This window comes from Lemur catta, chromosome 9 (genome assembly GCF_020740605.2).
Source record: "Lemur catta isolate mLemCat1 chromosome 9, mLemCat1.pri, whole genome shotgun sequence".
Classification (NCBI taxonomy): Eukaryota; Metazoa; Chordata; class Mammalia; order Primates; family Lemuridae; genus Lemur; species Lemur catta.
This window is the reverse complement of record NC_059136.1, coordinates 67,969,930-67,992,358: the sequence shown is the minus strand read 5'-3', so window position 1 is coordinate 67,992,358 and position 22,429 is coordinate 67,969,930. Positions and strand designations below refer to the sequence as shown.

Here is a 22,429-nt window from a genome sequence, read left to right as displayed (position 1 = left end):
GAAATAATTCCAAAAACTTAAAAAAATTTTTTTTCATGACTCAGTTTAACTGTCTATTTGAATATAATATCCATTTCTATTCAGATAGCACATTGAATTTAGTCAATATGGACACACTGGTTATTCTACTGTAAGATTCACAAAGTGTGGGTGTGTATTTGTACCATACTAGAGATATCAGCATAACATGTAGAACTTGCAAATATTATATTACTATTCCTAGGAGCCAGTATATACACCATCTTCCATATGCTAGAACTAGCAGTGAAGTTTGGACAATGTTCTTATTCACCACATTATGTTTTTAAAGCAACCACACAAAGAGAATGAAAATAAGTATATAGTATTATATGTGAAACAGCCAAATTATATGTTAATAGAAAAAGATTATAGGCAATCTGACTAGTAAAAGTAATACTTGCTTATTTCATTAAACCAGCCTGTGTCCCTCATTACTTAGTAATTATTTCTTGGTAATCATTACTTAGTAATTTATTACATCTGATTCAGAAAAGCCTTGCCCTCTGATTTGTAACAGAAGTTGTCTTTGCTAGTATCATGTAATGTTCTCTAATTTAGCTATGTAACCTTTGCAATCCTAAAGAGCATCTGTACCCATCTCCTCTGACTGCCATGCCAGCACACACTTCATTTTGAAATGAGTCAACAGTTAAATTCACAACCTTCTCTAAAATTCTGATGTGGAATTCCTGCTTTACAGAGAATTCAAGCTGATCAGCTATTTTAATACTTCACTCAGTCTGGTTAATAATATACAGAACAACAATTATTTGACTAAAATCATAAAATATATGGTCATTTAATGTAAAGAACATTACCTTGTTTATATCTGTGTTTATATTAGATAAAATAATGAGAAATGAAGCAGAAAAATAATTATTTTTTACAAGCACGTAAAATGTGTTTTCATTTCAATTTGGGAAACCATAGGTCAGAGCTTTTCATGCTATTAGTGATAGGATGATGATGAATATTTGATAGGCTGCATGTCTCTACTGATACTGAACTGATGATACATTATGTTGTTGACTCACGGAAATTTATTCCACAGTGTATTTTGAATCATTATTCTTATGTGCTAGATCAATTTGTCACTCCCTTCTTCACTGTTCTATTAGGATTAAGGCTTTTCTTCTAAACCCCAAGTAGAAGAGGAGTTTGCAACCGTATTAACAAAATACTTGGTGGACAATAAACAAATAGAATCCCAGTGTTTGTGATTATATTGTACTTATTGTTTTCTTATCTCTTGTAGTCTTACAGCCTGATAATTTAAATGTTCTAGTCAGGAGAGCAGCCGTATATGCCTTTACTTATCACGTAAAACTCATCTTATATTCAAGTAAATACGATCCAACACGCATCCATGACATTTGCCAGAATTCAAGCATAGTGATAGACTACTTCCTTCTTAATGCTATGATTATTTTCTAGCCCTTATATACTCATAGTCTTATGACGACTCAGGATATTGTGATGAATGAGTCAAGAGGCAATAGATTGCTTATTCAGTTTCTTTCTCATTTTAGAGAAAAAAAAATCAATTTTCAATGCAGGTTGATGGAGTTCCTCGATGATTTGCACATGTTCCAAAATGACACAGTTCCTCATTTCTATCTTTAGCAAAATATAGTTTCCAGTTATTTTTTTCTTGACATCAAGGCCCTAAAAGGATTAAATCCTCCCACAAGCAAACACCGTATAAACGAGCTTATGTATATATATAGTCCTCCATGCTTGGCGGCAGTGACTGACTCTTTATAATATCAGCATCCTCTAGAATGGAAGCACTGAAGTAAAGCTACAGGGCTGATTCTGGTCCTCTCTCCTTGCTTTCCGTGGCCCTCACGTACATAATCTCCAATATCTTGTCAAAATACATTGCATAAGGTTTTGCTGCAAAGTCTTCCTTTCTAACTGTTCTTTATTCTCAGCCTTACAGCATATATGTTCAGGTTGTAAGAAATAACAATCTGCAAGGCTTTGCAGCATGCCACCCACGATTATAAAATATTTTTCCCAACCAAATCATAAACATGTAGTTTAACCAAAAGGCATTCTAATTGTCATGCTATGTTGAGTATAAATATAAATTCAAGGCAGCCAAACTATCCATTTCCAAATAAGAATGTACACCTACACTCATTAAAAATCATCTGGAAATGTGTATTATTAGCAAATGAGTAAGAAATTTTCACTAGTATAAAATTCCTGCTTTATATAAAAGCCACACTGGCCATTCAAGTATTTGAGTTTTTTTTTCCCTATAGTTTTTGTAATTTGTACTGAAATGATAAATTTAGACTTGAAATTATATTAGAAGAAAATTAAAAATCACTTCTACCTATAGGGCATTTTTAGAGTGTGCATGTAAAGAGCAAAGTGTCCGTCTGCAGATCTGACATTTCTTTCTCTCTCCACTCTAAGGAAACAGCTCATGCTTACTCGGTTTTAGAGAACGATTAACAATCCGATGGAGAAGCAACACCAGATTTCCTTCAGTTTGTGCCAGTTTGCAAGTTAAAGGTCAAAGGGCAAAGACATAGAACAGGACTCTTCAAGGAAAATGTTCACAGAAGACAATGTTTAAGTTGTTGTTAATGACAGTCAATAGATCAATAATCAAGTTCAAGGCAAGCTGTTCATTGTTTCAAAAGCTAATCCCCTCAAAGCTGGCTTTCACACAAAGCCAATGTCTGACTCATGGGGTGCGTTCATTCTGACCATCTCTAATAAGTTCACAGCCCAGTGGCTGTAAAGCCTTTCACTGCAAGAAGCAGCTCCTAAAAATCAATAAAGAGGTCTGTCAGTTGCTGACTTTTCTCTAGGAAAAAAATATTGATACAAACCTGCTCTGCAGGTCACATGAAAATGACAATACTGCTGTTAGGACAAATTACACTCAACAATGAAATGCTTTGGTGGTCTCTTGGCTCTGTCAGTGATCAAATGGATGGCCAAATGCCAGAAGCCACACTAACCCTTTGAGAACTATGGTGGACATGCGATAAGTAATGCATTGGAGGCTACTCATGCAACCTCAGAGTCACCATTTTAATTCACTTTTAAAATGGCAATGCTAACTGCATATACTAAGGGAAATTAAATTTTCATGCAATGGATTTTAAAACAGAAACTCAATATGTTTAAGGAAACAAAAAAAGACTTAGACTGTTATGACCAGTTGTTCAAATAAAATTTCACTCTTATGAGATACTTAATAAAATACCTTTTTTATTTGCCAGAAAATTTTTGGCAAGTAACATCATTTCTGTTTGTTATAAATGCATTCATGTAGCACTGTTAAATCATTTAAAAATTACATGGGATTATAGGATATCTGTTTTAAAAACCTGACCTTCTTGAACTTGTGACTGTTTTCACCATTGCCCAGTTCTACAATTTACCAAACAGCAAGACTGACAATCCTAAGACTCTGAAAGCTAGTCTGATAGTTCTCAAAGGGTTACACCAATGTATTACTGGTGTCACAAATCTTTGCTAAAAAAACTGTCACTTTAATCCACTTCAGAGACATACTGCTTCTTGCTCTGCTTTGTAATGAATATTCCTGACAGACCATGGAAGGCCTGGGGCAATGGCCTAATACACCTTGGGAAGATTATTACAATGATGTAGGGGGAAGGTGGCAAGAAGGGGTTTAGAAACACTTCAAAACAATTAAAAGATCCTGTTTGAAAATAGCTATGAGTATAAATGTGATGAACATTGAGGACATAGCTGAGAACAGCTGTATAAAACGAAAAATGGATGTATTATTAAGGCTGTTACTATATTGCAGATATTTTGGCCCCTTGTTTGTTGGAAAATGGCTGTCCCAACAGTCTAAAGTCCTGCATGTGTATTCCAAATCTCCCACCTGACAAAATGGTGCGTAGGAGAATATCCATAGCAGTCAGAGAGCTATCTTCTTTGGAGACAAAGCTGTTTTGGGTCTTCACACTTTCCTGAAAGTTCAATTGTGGGTTTTTTGTTTAAACTTTTTTTTTTTTCCTTTGCTTTAAAGCAAAAAATCGTGGGCTTTCTGATTTACTTTTTTTTTTTTTTAACCCCCAGAAATGGGCTCAGACTTCAGAAGGAAAATAATATTAGAAACCTTTAAGAAGAATCTTTTCTTCTTTTTTTTCCTCTTCTTTAGTTAATCCTGAAATTTTACTGGGCATTGAGCGTGCAGAGGAAAGGCCTAGAACTGAATGACAAAGAAAGACAAAGGACTGAAGAACAGCAGATACTGTGCATCATGGAAGCTTCCCCATGAGTGTGTCTCCACTCATGTGCAGGACCAGCAACCCTCTGGGTTTGAAAGGTCAGCCCCGATTCAGGCTGCCACAAGCCTGCTCCTAGCTAGGAAACAGCATAACAGCTCTTGTCTTGAATCTCAAGTTACCACAAACTTCTGGAAAAGAAAGAAAGAAAAAAAAAACCCTACATCACACCCACTCTTGCATAGAGCGTTTACAGTACAGTATGTGGCGGGGTGTTCCTTTCCTCTTGAACTGGAACACAGTGTAAACCAATACAAGGAGGCATAAGGCCAAGATGCAGGGAATGACAATAGCTATGGCTTTCACAGTGCTGGCTGTGTTGTCCAGTTTGATGACAATGTCTACATCATCTGGTGGGCTGTGTCCTTCTTTAACTCTGTCTGTTGGTCCATCACAGCCCATAAAATCCTTGAGGATGGATCTTGGATATCCAGGTTCTACCTTGAGTATCTGGTTGTTGAATTTCCAATACTCCTTTCCTTTGTAGAAATACGTAAAGCCTGGGGGGAAAACACACACATACACACACAGGTACCACTTATTTGTGAACATGTATATGTGGAGAAATGTTACTGAAATAGGCTACTTCTTAAAAGATATAGTTTAAGGACCTTTAATTTTCATGGGAAAAGAAACACTATTCTCAGCTCAACTGTCTGTTAAAATGGCTCTGGCTGCTGTTCTCCAGGACTGTGCCCTTTAATGCCTATGGAAAGCTCAGCCTAAAGAGAAATACTATTTACAAAGGATGGTTGAAAGACCATACTACACACCTGTGGTCCCCAACCCCCGGGCTGTGGATGGGTACCAGTCTGTGGCCTGTTAGGAAATGGGCTGCACAGCAGGAGGTGAATGGTGGTTGAGTGAGCAAAGCTTCATCTGTATTTACAGCCGCTCCCCATTGCTCACATCACTGCATAAGCTCCGCCTCCTGTCAGATCAGTGGTGTCATTAGATTCTCATAGGAGCATGAACCCCCCTACCGTAAACTGTAAACTGCGCATGCAGTGGATCTAGGTTACACACCCCTTATGAGAATCTAATTCCTGATGATCGGAGGTGGAGCTGAGGCAGTGATGCTAGCACTGGGGAGTGGCTGCAAATACACATTATCATTAGCAGGGAGGTGTCACTGCACAATAAATGTAATGAGTTTGAGTCATCCTGAAACCATCCCTCCCATTTCAGGTTTGTGGAAAAACTGTCTTCCATGAAACTGGTCCCTGTTGCCAAAAAGGTTAGGGACTGCTGTTATACACATCTACTGCTAGTTCACACTAGAAAGATAATTTTTGCTCACTTATAAGGTTGCTGTTACAGAATTACATGTTAGTGTGATAATGATAATATCAGCCTACATTGAAAGGGCTGAAACAGCCTTATAAATCGAAACACTGTTTATTCTCAGGCTGCTATTGAGGACATTGTCCAATACATTATAAAGAGGCTTCTCCATGAAACACCTCAAGGGAAATTTCTAATTATCTTAGTATCAGAAATCATTGTGCTCCTCTTAAACAATAGGTTTCCTTTCATCATGTGGACAAGAAATCATAATAAACCATAAATTTTAAAACTAAAGGTGTTTTCTTTTGTCTGCTAGAAATCTTAACAAGTAAATAGGTATTCATGCTATTCTGTGCTCAAACCCCATTTCCAGCTCTAGGTCATGAACATTTTGTTCCTTCTCCTTTTGTCCTTTTTAACTTTTTCTTTGTTTTTTGAGACAGAGTCTCACTCTGTTGCCAAGGCTGGACTGCAATGGTGTTAGCTCACAGCAACCTCAAACTCCTGGGCTCAAGTGATCCTCCTGCCTCAATCTCCCGAGGTGCTAGCATTACAGGCGTGAGCTACTGTGCCTGCCCCTAACTTTCTTATTTACTTAGTTTGTGTTAAATTCGTGCCACCTAGCTATATTTTATAGAACTTTCAAAGCCATTATTACTCCTTTTAGGAATAAAATAAAATATAAACAAATCTACAATTCTATCTTTAATACTTTTGAGTAATTTATATTTCATGTGGGAGCAAATGGTATGGCGGAGGCTCAAATAAATCATCAATACATATAATTTATGTTCCAAAACATTATGGTTGTAGACCAAAGACGTTGTAAGCACCTGATAATTTAGCTACAAATATGTGCATTTTTCTTAAGACTATTCTCCCAATTTTGTTGTTTTTGTTAGGCACATATCCATTTTTTTCTTTCTGTACATAGCTCATTCGTGTCAAGTTTCTTTGTAACTATAACATTGGACTTAATTCTTGCTTTGAGATAAAATTCAAAGAAACAATAAGAAATGTTTTACTGCTATAATTACTTAAAAACTATATTTTGGTAGTTACCTACTTTGTATAGAAAGCATAATTTAGAGTTCATAATCACCAATGTGGGTTATATATTTTTTCCTATTTTATTGAGGACTTATTATGGAAGAGGTATGGTGTTAAAAGTTTAGTAGATACCCTCTCTTTTAATCCTCACAACTACACTGTCAGGAAGAATTAATTACCTATTCTTTCAGGCAAAGATATTGAGGCCCAGAGATAAAATAATATGTTCAAGTCATGGTGAATGCAAGATTTAAATCTTGGTCTAGATCTAGAGCCTGGACACTTAATGATTTCTTAAGATTGAGTCCTTTAGAGACTCCTGTCTTTTATCAAATTCACCTTGGTTAAAAATCCAAGGTTGTGCTAGATATCACCTTTGAAATGAAGAACTCTGACATCTCTCAAAAAATTTCAGATAGGACAGACCATCACTTCAGGTCACTCCATTTTGGAAATTATTCTGTTCAATGCCATAAAAATCTGCTGTTACTTTTTATTTAGAAGGACAGTTTTACAATCAGAGCAACTTGCCAAGTGAAAACAGGTGTATGTAGATTCAAGTTTTTCTGCAGAGAGCTGGTATTTGATCATGTTAATGAAATTCAACGTAATTACAAAATAAGCTTGGATGAAGAAATGTTGAGGGTCTGCCAAATAACAGTAAATTAGACAATCATAGTTGAATAATGCCATTGATCTGGAATTAAACAGACCTTCAAAATAGGCGAACATACTTCCTATGTTTATAAGCTGGAAACCAATAGCTGGAAGTGTCCTTATCTTTAACTTTTAACCAAAGATAATTTTTATAAAGCTACTGGGTGTTACATGAGAATTAGGAAGTTTCAATTTTCATATTAAACAGTTCTGCATACCAAATTTTATAGTAATACACTTCATATACAAGTAGAGTTGTAGTTATTCAATATACTTATTACAAATAAGAAGTCCAGTTAGCAGGAGTTAGATAATGTAAGTATTTGAAAGGAAGTAGCTGAAATCTTGGTAATAGAAATATGGTAAGCCATGATCCTATAAAATCCATCTCATTCAATAATTTTGAGTTTTATTTCATATATGAAATATCAGCTGGTTGAAGAAATGTTTAGGTACTTGTTTTTTTTTTTCCTTTTTAAAAGCAGCTTTGACATTGTATTTTTGTATATGTTATGCTTATGAAGAAGAGCAACTTCTGATGAATTCTTGCCTGAATTTTCATTTTTTGGAAAAATTCTGAGAAAGAAATCAGTGAAGCTGCCATGTATTATTTGATGATCTTTTTTTCTCTTACATTTGACTGAAATTTGTTAGTAACTTTTCTATTGCTTCGTCCTAGAAATGTAATGAGACATAATCAACCACAGCTATCTTCTTATAGTTTAGGCACTTGACAGCATTACTCATGTGTTCCATTTTTTCACTCTTACATGTTTATTAGTAAGAAGTTAGTGTTTAATAAATGTGAATAAACAAACTGAATCTTGTGGAAATATGTGTTTGAATCAAACTTGTAGATTTTAATAGAGTGAGTATGGAGGTGAAGAATTAATACATCAAATCAACAGAACTAAGAGTTGAAACTGTTGTAACAGGCTGCAGTCAGTAAAATAAAATGGGGCTTCAGTCAGTAAAAGCAAATGCAACAGTGTTGAAAGTAAAATTTTGAATTCACCTTAAAATTGCATTTGTAGAGAATATAGGATGCCTGAGAGGTGTGGCTTCATAGCAATTAATGTAAAAACAATTTGAAGGAGGGGGTGATTCTTTATCACTATTTTAGTGTAGTTAAAAACTCATGCTGTTGTTTAGAAAACACTGTTGAGTAAAGAGTGCTAAGAAGAAATCATCCCACCATATTCTGCATGAGTCACATCTCATTTGGATTATTGTAGTTATTTTGGGGGGTGCAGTAAAGAGTAAAAAAAGGCAAAAGATAAGGAGGAAAACAAGAAAACTATTACATTAAGGTGGCTATAGGTAAAAACCAGGAGGAGGATGGCTTAGGAAGCTACCTTCTGAGAAAGCCTGGGTTTGCCTAGTATAACCACCTGAAAAATTTAGACAGACATGACAGATTGTCAATTATGTTATCAATAATAACGTAGAAAAAATATATGAACTTTTCCTCTTGGGAGACAGTGTATTAATCCACATCCATTGGGGCTAGGATGCCGTAGTTTCAAATCTTAGATATATATTTTACTAATTTTGTGATCATAAGTAATTCACTTAAATTAGCTGAGTGTTGGTAAAGAGGTATTTTTGTAGGACAATGAAATTAGACAATGAATTTATGTAACACCGGATACAGGGTAGGCATTCAATGAATGGAACCAGCTGGTCATATTTTACTGGTCAAGATGGCAGCATTGCTATCAAGAGGTAGACATTATAGGGAGGCATATTTCACCTTAATATAAAAACATCCTTCAATTATTTATAGTTGAATTTTAAACTTGTGGACCTTTTTAAAAAATAACCATTAGGAGAGGATTCCTGCAATTGTAGGTTCCCACAATGGTGGTGAGCTAGAGAAAATATTTTAGTGCTCTATCATCTCTGATTTTATGATTGTCAGATATCATGTACATGGGCTAATCCTGATAAGGAATTACTTTGAGCAAAAATAATTTATGAATATAAATGCAGGTACTTAATACTTTAAGCTTGCCTTTCTTTCTTATACAAGCATAATTAATGTGAGTTTAAAGTGAGAAGACACAAGCATAAGATCCGAGTACAGAGTAAGACATTGAGAATTTGATGTCACTAGACTGTTTAGATTGAGACCTTCCACATTGGTTGGTACTGTTATTATATAGGACGAGGACTTCAGACAAATAAGATACCTCTTCCACTTCAGGGAGTGAAATTTGAGAGAAGTGCAAAGTATAAAATTAATTTCAACAACTAATATTTATTGAATATTGAATATTACTATACGAGTGCCATCAAAGAGTTTATACTAGAGGGGATAATGGACATATAAGCTGGCTATAAAACTTTGAGCGCAAGGGATAGGGTACTAATAAAGAATATTCAAAAATGATTTCCCGAAAGATAAACGGTGAGCTCAATGTTGAAGGATGTCAAAGAGGAAGCTGAATCAGGAAAGGTCCAGAACATATAAGACATGTTGAAGTTTCATCTGCAGCTTTTAGTCATTTGTAAGCATTGTTTTCCCAACATCCTTTGTTTCTTTATATTTTATAAAGTTTACTACGTGAAAAGGAACCATGAGATTGTGAATCTAAGGCAACCATTTCTCTACATATAAAATTTAACCCTGAAGTGGAAAAATGCTGTGAAAATAGGATCTTGGCATTCTCAGTTTTATTTTGTACAACACATAAAATTGAGTAGGTATGAATTTTCAGAGAGGTGCAAATGGGTACTATTTTATCAATTATGTTTTTATAACATAAGAATACAATTCAATATTTTGATTAATTTATTCATGTTAACTGTGTGTTTCCATGGTTGCTCAGAAACAATTTAAGAGTTAGTCACACAGTTCAAAATAAACCTTTCAGCACTATTGCACTGATTTATACTGAATGAATATTATTAAATTTTCAGATGGAAAAGAATTTGAAAAATAATACATAGGGGAAGCAAGAAGATTTTTAGTTATTTTTATATAATTATAATTTATTTCCTGAGAAATTGAATCAAATCTCAGATTTTAGAGGGCTTGTTAATAGGAACAGGAAAAATGAAAACAGTTAATTGGTTAAGGATTAAGATTTTGTATTATTTTTCAATCTTTTGAAACAATTCATTACTTACTTTAAAAGCTATTTTTACTGTAAAAAGTTATGCTAATTTTAGACAACTAATAGAGAATAAATAATACACAATTATCAAAAATGCTAGAGTTAATAATATCTTGGCTTTATTTTCTTTGTATATATTTTTATATAGTCTGTTATAATTCTTACCAAAAGGTAGTCTAGTGCAATGGCAAGATCTCTGTAAATGTTAGCTAGAGTCAGTTTTATCTGGGCTGTAACAAGCCCCTTTGGTTTAGCCTCAAGAAATCTTCCCTCCGAATCATTTAATTCTTTTTTGTAGTGCTTTTTATATCATTGTTCTAGTTTCTTTCTTGGTAACAGCTATAATTCTTAGGGATGATCTCACTTTTCTGTCTTCCATGTGATCATCTTTCATATTTTTTTTATTTCCTTTTCCTTTTCACCTGCATAGTTTCTTGAGATTTTGGCCACATTATTAGCCTGATTTTACTGCCTCCAAGTAACTGCACTATGAGTTCCTCCATTCTCTTATTGATTTCCCTTTTATCTCAGACAAATACGTTTTCATTTTAATCTCTCTTCTTTTATGGATTTCTGCTTCTGTCACATAGAAGCAATATCTTAACTTGGTCTTTTAATTCTCTGAGTCAATAGAATAAACAAAAAATTATTATTCTCAGCAAGTGCCATGATCAGGGACTCAAGGTTCCTTTTGATTTTGCCTCTGCCTACAGTATTTCACTTGTGGGCCACTATGACACAGAATGTAGTACATCATTATATATACAACGATGCTCAAAAAAAGTAGTATTTGTACTTTGATTTTTCTGACTGGTATTCATTCACCCTGGTTCTCAGTTTCTTTGAGTTTGTACTCAGTGTGCAGTTTTCTTAAACTTGCAATAGGCTGATAGTCAATCATAGCTGTCAGCGGCGTCGTGATTTTTCATTTTCCCCCTATTTCTTCATTAATCTTTTTTTCCTCTTTCCTGTCCCTAGATCCATTTAATTTTGTTCTTGCAAACAATACTTATTTTGCTCTCGTTGAATATACATTATAGACTTTTCATGCTATTGAGGACCCAAATAGTATGCTATTTTTTACGGCTCCTATTGTAAATCATTTGATAAGGTATGTTTTTTTTCCCTGTATTTCAGAATATCTCCTTCCTTTCCATTGTTCTGAGAAACTGTGTATAAATTCTATTTCAAATTGTTATTTTCATTTATTCCTATTTACTAATACCTGAATGAGAAGAGATATGTTCACACTTTACATACACCATCAGATACGGGAGTATGGATTATCCATGGTTTGGTTAACTTTCCGCTCAGGGTCTAGCTGAATCTCAGATCCTGAGATATAGAGCAAGGATTTGTTTCTTGCTATTAAATGATCACACACTCATTCAATCCTGACTGTATTGGGCTGAGATCTTCTTTGTTTGTTGACACTTTAAGCCAAATAGTACATGAAAAATTATAATACTCAATATGCATTATTACCAGGTATCTTTGTTCCTCAACCTACACTTATATCTTCCTTGTGACCAGTTCTTGTCCCACGTATGCTCACTACTATCTTTGTAGAAATGTTAATAGAAATATAGGTGAGGTTACTTCAAAGGTTTCCACAACCTCCATATTAAAATATTACCTGTGTTTTTTTTCTAATGATTTTTTTTATAAACTGAGTTGATGTTAAAAATATCTACAGCATAATGTTAAATGTAAATCTAGGAAGGAAAGTTTATATAAATATAATGCATAGCTCTAGTATGGTACTTCTCAATGATTTAATTTAACATAGTGAAAAGCCTAATGTGTTATTAAAATAGTTAGAAAGTTATGAAATGTATAATGTACATGTTGCATACCATTTTCTTTGTGCACAAATGCTCCCTGAGGAGATTCAGGGATCCCTTTCCAGACTGTGATTGGCTTGGGATAGCCAGGGTCCATGGTTTTCATTTCTTCACTATATCTCCAATACCTAAAAAGGATAAAAACAACAACATATGCATAGTGAAATAAATAATGTATACAAACAGTAATAGCTAACATTTATTAAATCTTTGCTGTGTGCTTAATACTGTTAGTTGTATACCTATTATTGATTTACAGAACACTGGTTGGGAAGCTCTGATTTAAATCACTGGAAAGATGATAGGCATAAAGTATTTACTTTGTTCCTCTCCTGCATATATTAAAAGTGAGTATTTATTCAGTCTGTTAAATTAATAAAAATGCTAGCTGAGTATATTTACAGTTCATAAGGGTATCACCAACCTGTGTGTGCGTGCGTGTGTGTGTGTGTGTGTGTGTGTATCCGAGGTCTTCAGGAGTTTTTTTTAATCTTTCCTAGGCAGCAGAACATTTTTTGGAAATAATCTTAAGCACAGTCTTGATTCATTTAATAATTCAGCAAATATTTACTGGATTCCTATTATATTACTGACACTATTGCAGGACTAGAGTTAACAGCATTGAACAAAACAGACGGGGCACAGCTTTCATCAGTCTCACATTTTTGGATATGTGGGGACATAGGTAATAAACCAATTTATCAGTAAATGCATACTATGATAGGAGGTGGCAAGAGCTATGAAGGAAACAAAGCAGATAAAGTTATTTAGGAATATGGAGAAGCCATTTTAAATTAGTGAACAGAGAGGTCCTCTCTGATATGCTGACATTTGAGCAGAGAACAGAGAGAAGTGAGGAACAATACATGTGGTCTTTGGGAGAAGAAAGTTTCAGGCAGAGAAACTAGAAATTGAAAGTTCTTGTAGCAGGCATGTGTTTAGAGTACTTGAGCATCTACAAGGAGGCTAGGGGGACTCTAATTGAGTTAGTAATGGGGGGATAAGATCAGAGTATGACCCAGAACCTAAGAATAGACAGATCTTTACACTTTGGTTTAAGAGAGGTGAGAAGCCAGTATATATTTTGAGCAGAGGAGCTTAGAGTTAAGACTTGTTGTTGAAAGAATACACTGGTTCCTGAGAGTAAAAGAGATTGAAAGGGATAATGTAGGAGCAGGGATTCCAGTTGGGATGTCCTTGTAATCATCTTCAGACAAGGAGTCAGCGATAGAGTTGACGATAATTCACGGGATTTAATATATTTTAGAGGAAGAGCCCAAAGGACTTACTAATGGATTGAATGTGGGATGTTAGAGCAAAGGAAGTTGAGTATGACTCAGAAATTTTGAGCCCGATCATCTGGAGGACTAACATTGCCATTCAGTAAGATAGGGAAGGTAAGCTGAGATGGTTTAGGGATCACGAGTTTGGTGTTAGCCGCTTTCAATTCAGACATACATATGTAGTCGTTGATGAGGTAATTTGGTATGTGAATGCAGACTTTAGGGCAGGTCTTAATTGGAGTCCTCAGTGTATAGACAGTAAGACAAGCAAAAGCAAAGCTCGTCAAGAGTTGGAACTCTCAGGCTCCTATCCCTTCACTGGGAGGCCCTTACACCACTTTCACAGAACTCCTAGACTTCAAGCAACCAACTGTGAACATCCCTACTTTGGATCACTCATTATTGCCCATATGTTCTAAGAGTAAAATCAGTTTAGATCTTGAATGGTCTAAAATACTGACAACGTGGGGTGAAATCATTGGGAGCTCACAGTGATACCACCTATTTTAAGGAAGGCCTAATGCTCCATGCATTGTCTTATTTAATCACAACAAATCCATGAGATAAGTCATCATTGTACCCATTTGAGGGAGGAGAATTCTTGGAAGACAATGGATGATAGCAGATGTATAATCAGATTTGCCCGATTTCAAAAGTATTTACTATTTCTACCATGAACACAGTTTCCAAATTTATTTGACACCGCCAAATAAGTTTTCCATATTTATTTGACAATGCTTTTTTCCCCCACTAAACATTTATGACTATTTGCTAAAGCTAGTGTTTCACCAATACAGGTTTGTGAAATGACATATTTTTTGACTTACCCTTAGATTAGCCATTTTGACTGAAGTTAGGAAAAAATAAGTATTTTTCAGTTTGAATATTTTCCTATACCAGGTCTATGGAAGATCCTTTATCTTCAAAGCTGTGGGAACCTATACAGAAGGTTTTGCTTTCAATTCCTGGAAACCTCACTAGAGTAATAGTCTGGAATATTAGCACTTCTTTCATCTTCAATATTCACAGGGAAATGAGAAAAAGATTGTTTCAGGAAGTATTCTAGTAAGTAATGCACAAGGAAGAGTTTACCCAAAAAGGGAAGACGTCACTGGTATTTGTCACAGGTTCTCATCACATGAAAGATGAGAACAGATCTGACGGACAGATCAGGAATCGCTTCGTGGAGAAGCAAAACTGCAATAATGGTGAAGGGGTCTCTCTTTCTGAAGACAATGAAGCAGAGTCATCAGTGTATCATGCTACCAATTCTAAAATCTATTTTCTTTCACCTACCCATGTAAACATCTGCTTTTAAATTATTTCTTAATATTCCTTTCCCACAAAACCTTCTGTGATGAATACAGAATGGTTAATGTAGTTGAGACTATGCTCATAATCTCAAGATCTGGCCTCCTGAGCAAATATTTCAATGCAGTTTACAGCAGTCATATATGTTAACTGCTTCCCACGCTTGGGCAAAGAAAGTTTCTTAGAAGAACTAGTCAAATTCCTATTTTATGGATCCTAACACAAATATTTTTTTTCACATTTTACCTCCCTATACATCAGAATGCACCTTACAATCGATACAGTGTCAGTTTATTTGGTGGGGTTTTTCTTTCAATAATAGATTAATGATATATCTCACAATAAATGATACTTTTGGATGACATAAACTGTCTCTTAAGGTGAGCTTTTAAATGCTTACCTAGAAGCTTGGAATCATTTAAAAGCCTGAGGACAATGGGATCACATCCCGCATGTGATTTCAGTAACATCACTATATACTGAGAAACCAGGTTAGTTTTCTGACAAGTAGTTATAATAGTCTTCATGTAATAATACCTAGACTTTATTTAGTGTTTTATAGCTATAAAGTAAATTTATATACATAGATTATTTTATCCTATTTCACTTAAATCCCTTAACAATGTTTTATATTGTATATTGTGATGTTCTCTACCATGATATCCTAACCATAGATTTAGTATGTATGGTCACTCACTTTAATCAATGACAGAGCATTGGGTATCATATTATTCAAAGATAAATGACTTAGTCAATTTTACTGTGTTTGAAAGTCGTAGAATTGAAATTCAAATTAACTCTCTTTGATTCATAGTCTGGTACATTTTCACCATGTTACTGCACTGCTACCGTCATTCTTCCTCTCTCGATGCTCTCACCTAAGCAACTCATGTTCATTGTTTGGGTATAGTTTTCCTTCCTCCCTTTTTCTATTCACTCATTGATCCGTTCACCACCAATACGTTTTTGAGCACCTGTATTATATGCCAGACACATAAGATTTAGAAGGATCACATTTCAAGAAAATATTGATGGAATGTAAATTTTGTTACTCTTTCTTGTAGGAACATAATTCTGGTCTGAATTTGTCAAAATAAAAGCATTTTTCCTTCTTCTAGCAGATAATGCAAAACGATAACTTGGGTGCATTTCAAAAATTTTTAAAAACTCAACACAGGTTTGAACCCTCAGGTTGTCTGTTGTGTATTAATTTTACATATATCCAGTAAACCTGAATATGATTAGAATTATGCAACTATATTCAGTGCTGTTTTATAAAAGGTACTGAGGCTTATTCATAAATACAAGTTTATATTTTAATTTCTAACATATTTGAACATGCTTCAACATAAACAAAAAAGCTCATCCCACTGTTTTTTTCCTCCCTGAAAAATAAACTTATTGGTTCATTGAGAAGTAAATTAGCACATTCAGATTGGAACGCCGTGTAAATAAACTGAGGGATTTAAAATGTAGATATTATAGTGGAAAAAATTTGAAATTTTGTGCAGAAAAGTCAGTAAATGATAAAGGCTATTATAAATGAACCTTTTATCTTTTTCTTCTTATTTATCAGTTTTCTCTACAGTAGAATTTTGAGTTTAATCAGATTTTTTTGAGAGAAATATTCTTAATGCTTCAAAATCTCATTCTGCAGAAACATTCTTAAAAATGCAACAGAATGGAAAATATCAATTTTTACTGTGTTATTGGATGATTTAAAAACATATACATTAAGTAATTACTTCATAAACACACAACTTAAGCTGGAGGAAATAAATGTATATTTTTCTATTTGACTATTAGTGATACTGATAAGAAAAACCAAAATGGGTCTAAATTTTGTTGTCTAAATTTTGTTATTTCTATTTGAGAATATCATAAAATTCTCAACAGTTAAGCTTACAATGAAATGTGGCAGTAGAGTCTCAGATATATTTGTGAGAAGATGCTGAGAGATGATTTAGAAACATAGCATTTTAAGCTAAATGCTACGAAGATCAAAATGCATCCAAGTACCAAATTGTAGTGTATTAAGAAAAGGGCAAGTAGGAATCTGAGGCGTTGAGTTCCACGGTGTGTATGAAACAGTGAAAAGTAGATATTTTAATCTGAATTTACAGATCTATTTAAAGGATCATCATTTCATCTACTCTCTTTAGCTATCTCTATACTTAGAAGATTTTCTGTGGGCCCCTGTTTTTAATACCACGTATATGTCAATACCTCTGAAATCTGTGTCTCCAACTGACCTTTCCACTAAGATGCAAACTCAATTATCCAACTACCTGCTTGACTTCTCCACTTGGTGTATAAATAGGCACCTGAGTCCGAACATGGACTTTTGAATCTCTTAATCCCCTTTTCCCAATATTCCTTCCCCTGTCTGCTCTGTCTCCAGGACTGGCACTACCACTTACTTATTCAAGTGAAAAACCTACAAGTTGCCCTTGATTTGTTTTGTTCGTCTCCCCTAAATCTAAGCCATAAGAACAACTTGTTATTATCACATTAGAAATGTCTCCTGCACCCATCCACTTTGCCCACCTCTACTGTTACCATCCTGTCTTCCCGTACTCCCTCAGCAGCCTCCCAACGACCCTCCTTGCTTCCACTCCTGAAGTGCATTCTTCACACAGAAGCTCGAATGATCTTTGTGAATACGCGTAAGATCATGTCTCTTTCTTGTTGAAGACCCTCCACTGCCTTTCCACTGCAGTAAGAATAAAATCCAAACACTGTGCCTTGGCCTATAGGGCCCTGTGTGATCCGGTCCCTGTTTACCTGTTTGACCTCTTCTACCACTTAATCACTGTGCTCTAGCAATCACGTTTTTTTTTTTTTTCTGTCTTTGAACAATCCAACTTCATTCCTACACTATTGCCTTTGCACGACTATTTTATCTACCTGTAACACATTGTTCTGAATAGCTTCCTATTTCCTATTTCTGGCTGAAACTTCTCCCTGCTCAAGTCCCCACTCAGGTGTCTCCTTCACAAGGGAGGCCTTCCTGACTTCCACCCTAACTTCCCAACCAGTCCTTACCACCCATGCGTCTCTACTGTGTCATCACCTTGTTTTATGTCTTTCTAGCATTTCTCATTATGAAAATTATCAGGGTCATTAATTTGTTTAGTGTTCATTATTCATCTCCCCCAACAGAATCTAAGTGCCATGACAGCAGGAGCCTTGTAATCTTTTCTACTACTCTACCTTTATTACCTAGCATATGTCACATAGTCTGTGCTCAGAAATTAATTTTTGAATGAATGAATGAGGGCTAGGGCAGGACGGATGCAGAAATCTTAAGGAGGCAGGCATTAGAGCTATTGAGAATGGAATGGGCTGCCTCGTGTTCACGCTATCACTTCAGGCAGTTAGGCAGAGAGGGATGGATATTGGTGGACTGTAATTGAAGGTGTCTGGATTTTGGTAGGAAGTGAAGAACACGCAGAGCTGACATATGGCAGGACTGGACCAAATCTAATTTAAAGATGTGTTTTGTTTGTCTAGCAAATTATTTTAAATGATCCTGATTTTGAATGCAAAATCTAGTGTTTGCAACTTTGCAGCTTGTACCCACTGCAGTACCCACCACTCCCTATTGCCTTAGACACTACTGCTCTACCCAGTAAAGTATGTTATTCACTCGATCCCTTTAAAGTGGTTGAGTTTTTTACACTTGTACTAGATACTCTCTAAAATCCCATCTGCTTTTAGCCTTAGAGAAATAGAAAACCATTAACACAATTTATTTTCTTTTTTTAAAGCAGAGAAGTGGCAGTGGGAGAGGAGAGAAGAAATAAGGAAAATAAATTCTCATATAAGTGACAATTGAATTGTTGTTTATATGTTTGAGTTAGATAATGTAATGTCTTTTCCATCTACTTTTAAATCTAGAATTAATGTATTGACAAATGCTTTGACTATGGAATTATACAATTCTACAAATATGAAGTGATCTCTTTATAAAATATCAATAATTCATGACATCTTATATAAGATCACATATATGGAAATTAACTGGAATCCTGCTTTCAATATCTTTAAAACCTATAAAACCACAGTCATTTAAAAAGAACTTAAAAATAATAAAAGCATTTTTATACCTTTTGCTATATTTGGCATGTGGCTTGAGTAGGAAGCAAATGGACTAACACTTTTTACACTTACTATTGTCTTTATTCTATTATAAATTTGATATCTAACTTCATTGATTTCACTGGTTTGAGGCAGCCAAATTTGCTCTCTAAACTTAAATTTTCCAGTAAGGGCTACATTTTTAGAAGAATGGAAACGTTTTAGAAGTAATTCCTGCATGTGTGGGAAACAGGACTATCTGATAATGAAATGGCAGTTTCTATTATCATCTATGAAACTCTAATTAAAACTGTTGAATAAGCTTTCATTTTCTGTCCCCTAGCAGCTAACTTCTCCAAAGTGATTCCTCAAACTTTTCTTTCTACCTCTTTCTCGGGGGTTGGGGGGTGGGGAGGGAGAAGTGCATCTCTGTATTGTACCTAGTCCTCAAAGAGTACATTCAAGCAATTAAAAACAGCTGGGGGATTTAACAACCTTAAGGGTCATAACATTTTAAAGAATATGTTATAAGTCTGCAGATTTATTTTATTAGTGGTCACTATGCTGCAGCAATGAAGTCCTTCATTCTTCTCTTTTCAAACTCTATTACACTTACATCCTGTTGAGTCATTATACTTTTTGTGGTTGTAAGGGCATCTTTTCCTTTAATCAAATTTTTATTGGATGTATCTTTTCTGCTTGTGATTTAGTAAGAAGCATTGTAGCAAAGCCTTAGCTTTATTATAGTGAATTAAAATCTGTATATTAATATGTAACATTTTGCTTTAGAAATATATAGAAATATGATGTATATAAAATTAGTAACAATAAATTTAAAAGTGTACATTCTTGTCTATGGAGGCCCATGACAAGATCTTTTTGTTCACAGAGAAAGCTCAATATTACAAACAATTTGAGATTAAAAATTGTATATTTCAAAATAAACCCAGTTTATATCCTTACTTAGTTTTCTCCTGAAGTTGGAGATATTTTATAAGGTTATTTTATGCTAATAAGGCAAACTCAATACTGGCATGTTGGACATTAATGCCTATTTTTTCAATGTGTGTATTTTTTAAAAATTTACTTGTAAAAAGCAGTACAATGGCATACTTAGTTTGTTCTATTATACAAACCAGCGAAGACTACTTATGAGTTTCACATTGTGACCCAGCTAGTAATAGCATAATTAAAATTTGATTTTTTAATCTTTATTACTTTTCTTATTTAATATTTATTTAAATTAATAAAAATATAACCTTCAATTCACATATATTTTATAGGCAATATCTGTCAAAAAGAGGGGATAGGTGGAGCTATGTATATCCAGTGGATACTGTAAATTATAAGACTAATAATTCTCTTTCATTTTATTAACCTGTTAGCAATGTCACAAAAGGAAAATAAAGTAAGAGAGAGTAAAATAGCTGGGAAGTAATATTATGCTTTAAGCTAAATGTATTTAGCCTGGTGATAGTTTGGTTATACATAGTTTATAACATCTGCTTGCTGGTATCTAAATAAACAACCTCTTAAGAAACAGAACCTATAACCAAACTGAAGTTATTTGAAAATGTTCACACAATTAACTGCATGCAAAGTATAAAACTTTAACTATGAATGTGAAAACACACACACAAAAAACTGTGCTAAGAAGTTTCTTTTCCTAAATAAAGTAAAACGTAAGAAAATGCACTGCAAGGATACAGATACACAATGCCGACAGAGCTTTATAGGCATGTTAAGATTACGGGGAAAGGAGAAAATATATATAATTCATCCGAAAGTAATATTAGGTGAGTACATTAGAGGAAGATTTATTTAAATATTATTTAAAAATATTTAAAAATTATTTTCAATTGCATGAACTCTTGGGTTTATATTAACACAGATTTTTCATTAACAGCACGTCTATGACAGACTAGAAATGTTGACTTCTCTAAACATTAGTTAACTGTTTCCCTCAGGTGAAGTGTGTACTGACCTGTCCCCCTTGAAGAAATAGGTTTTCCCAACGTCCTCCCACCAAATAGCTGAATCAATACCATGAGGGGGAATTCCACTTCCAAGAGTAATCAAGTCATGAGGGTAACCGGGTTGAAGAGTTGTGTCCTTGAACACCCAATATTTGTTACCTGTATGAAATAAGTGCAAATGCAGAATATATTAATTTAATGTCAGAAATTAGAATATCTCTATTAACACAATGTATTTAAAATTATTATAATTAAATTCTTGAAATAAGTTAGTAGCAGTCAATATGGAACATTGATGTTATTCTTGAAATATTAACGCTATTTTCAGAAGTGGATACAATGAATAACTACTTAATAATACAACCAAAATTTGTGACTTAGTTTAAAACATAAAATAAGTCTACAACTTATCTGTTAAAGAAACAATTCTGAGTCAAGGATCAAAGATTCTTCCCCTAGAAATTAGAGGCCCTATTTTTGTTCAAGGATAAATTATTCCTGTGTTTTGTGCAATGTGTATGCCCTCAGATTGCTTTAGTGATTATAACCTTTACTCCAGTAAAACACTTCCTCCGGGCTGATTCTTCCTTTTATTACATAAACGCTCACAGTGTCTCTAGTCTTATAAAGTCATCCTCCTTTGACCTTGTGCCCTCTTCCAGCTGTAACACTATTCCTCTCTTCAAGAGTGGTAACTGAGGGGTGGAAAATTTTAACCCTAAACCTGTTCAGAATTTCTGGAGCACAATGCTAATAAAAAGCAGACAGACTGCTAAAGTCTGACTAAAGTCAGTTTTATTGCTGCTTGACAATTCTCTATAGACAACACACTTCCTCATGCCCTCCCCATGCCCCTTGCAGACTGTCCACCGCGTCCCCCTTTCTTTGGTGTGCCTATCAAATGGTCTGCAGCCATTTCTCACTCTGCTGAAAGCTGATCTCATACCTAACGGTCCACTTAAACCTTTTGTTCTGGAGTCACCAATGAGCTCTAATTAAACAATTCTTCACCCTTATCTATTGACACAATTGACCAGTTAAAGTACCTTCCTCCTTGAGCTGCAAGAAAACCATTTTCTTTTGATTTCTCTCTTTGTGCTCTAGCTGCTCCTTTCTAGGCTTATTTTATTTTACTCAGTCCTTGAATGTTGATGTTTCCCAGACTCTATTCTCTGCTCTCTTCTCTTCTTATTCTAAATCTGGAGGAGTCACAAACTCAATACCTACAGGGGCTGGGTTAGGGATGATAGGAATGGAGTATCTTCACTTACACTGAGATACTTACATAAAAGTTGGTAAATATCTATTGTCCTAAATGCCTATATCCCTCCCTGCTCCCTTTCCCTGGGCCTCCTGAATCTTTCTGTGACAGCATCCTCTTGGATCACCAGCCCCTCCTGGGGTTAGTATCTAGCAAAGAAAGGTGCTTCTATGCCCTTTCTAACTGAAGTAAGACCCTTACTTGTTCCTACAGTATTTCAAAACCACCCGTAGATAAGGACTGTGATAAACTGT

The 22,429-nt window shown here is 34.8% G+C and overlaps 1 protein-coding gene across 1 annotated transcript in view; it reads right to left on the bottom strand.

The window, feature by feature from the left end:
- Positions 1-2,284: 2,284 nt before the first annotated feature.
- MMP16 (matrix metallopeptidase 16) overlaps positions 2,285-22,429 on the bottom strand; it is a 277,953-nt gene continuing 257,808 nt past the window's right edge. The window contains exons 8-10 of the mRNA XM_045560992.1: positions 20,923-21,073; positions 12,277-12,392; positions 2,285-4,807 (exon numbers count right to left, since the gene is read on the bottom strand). Of these exons, the coding sequence (XP_045416948.1) occupies positions 4,473-4,807; positions 12,277-12,392; positions 20,923-21,073 (602 nt within the window). The 3' untranslated portion in view covers positions 2,285-4,472. The remainder of the gene's footprint in view (positions 4,808-12,276; positions 12,393-20,922; positions 21,074-22,429) is intronic.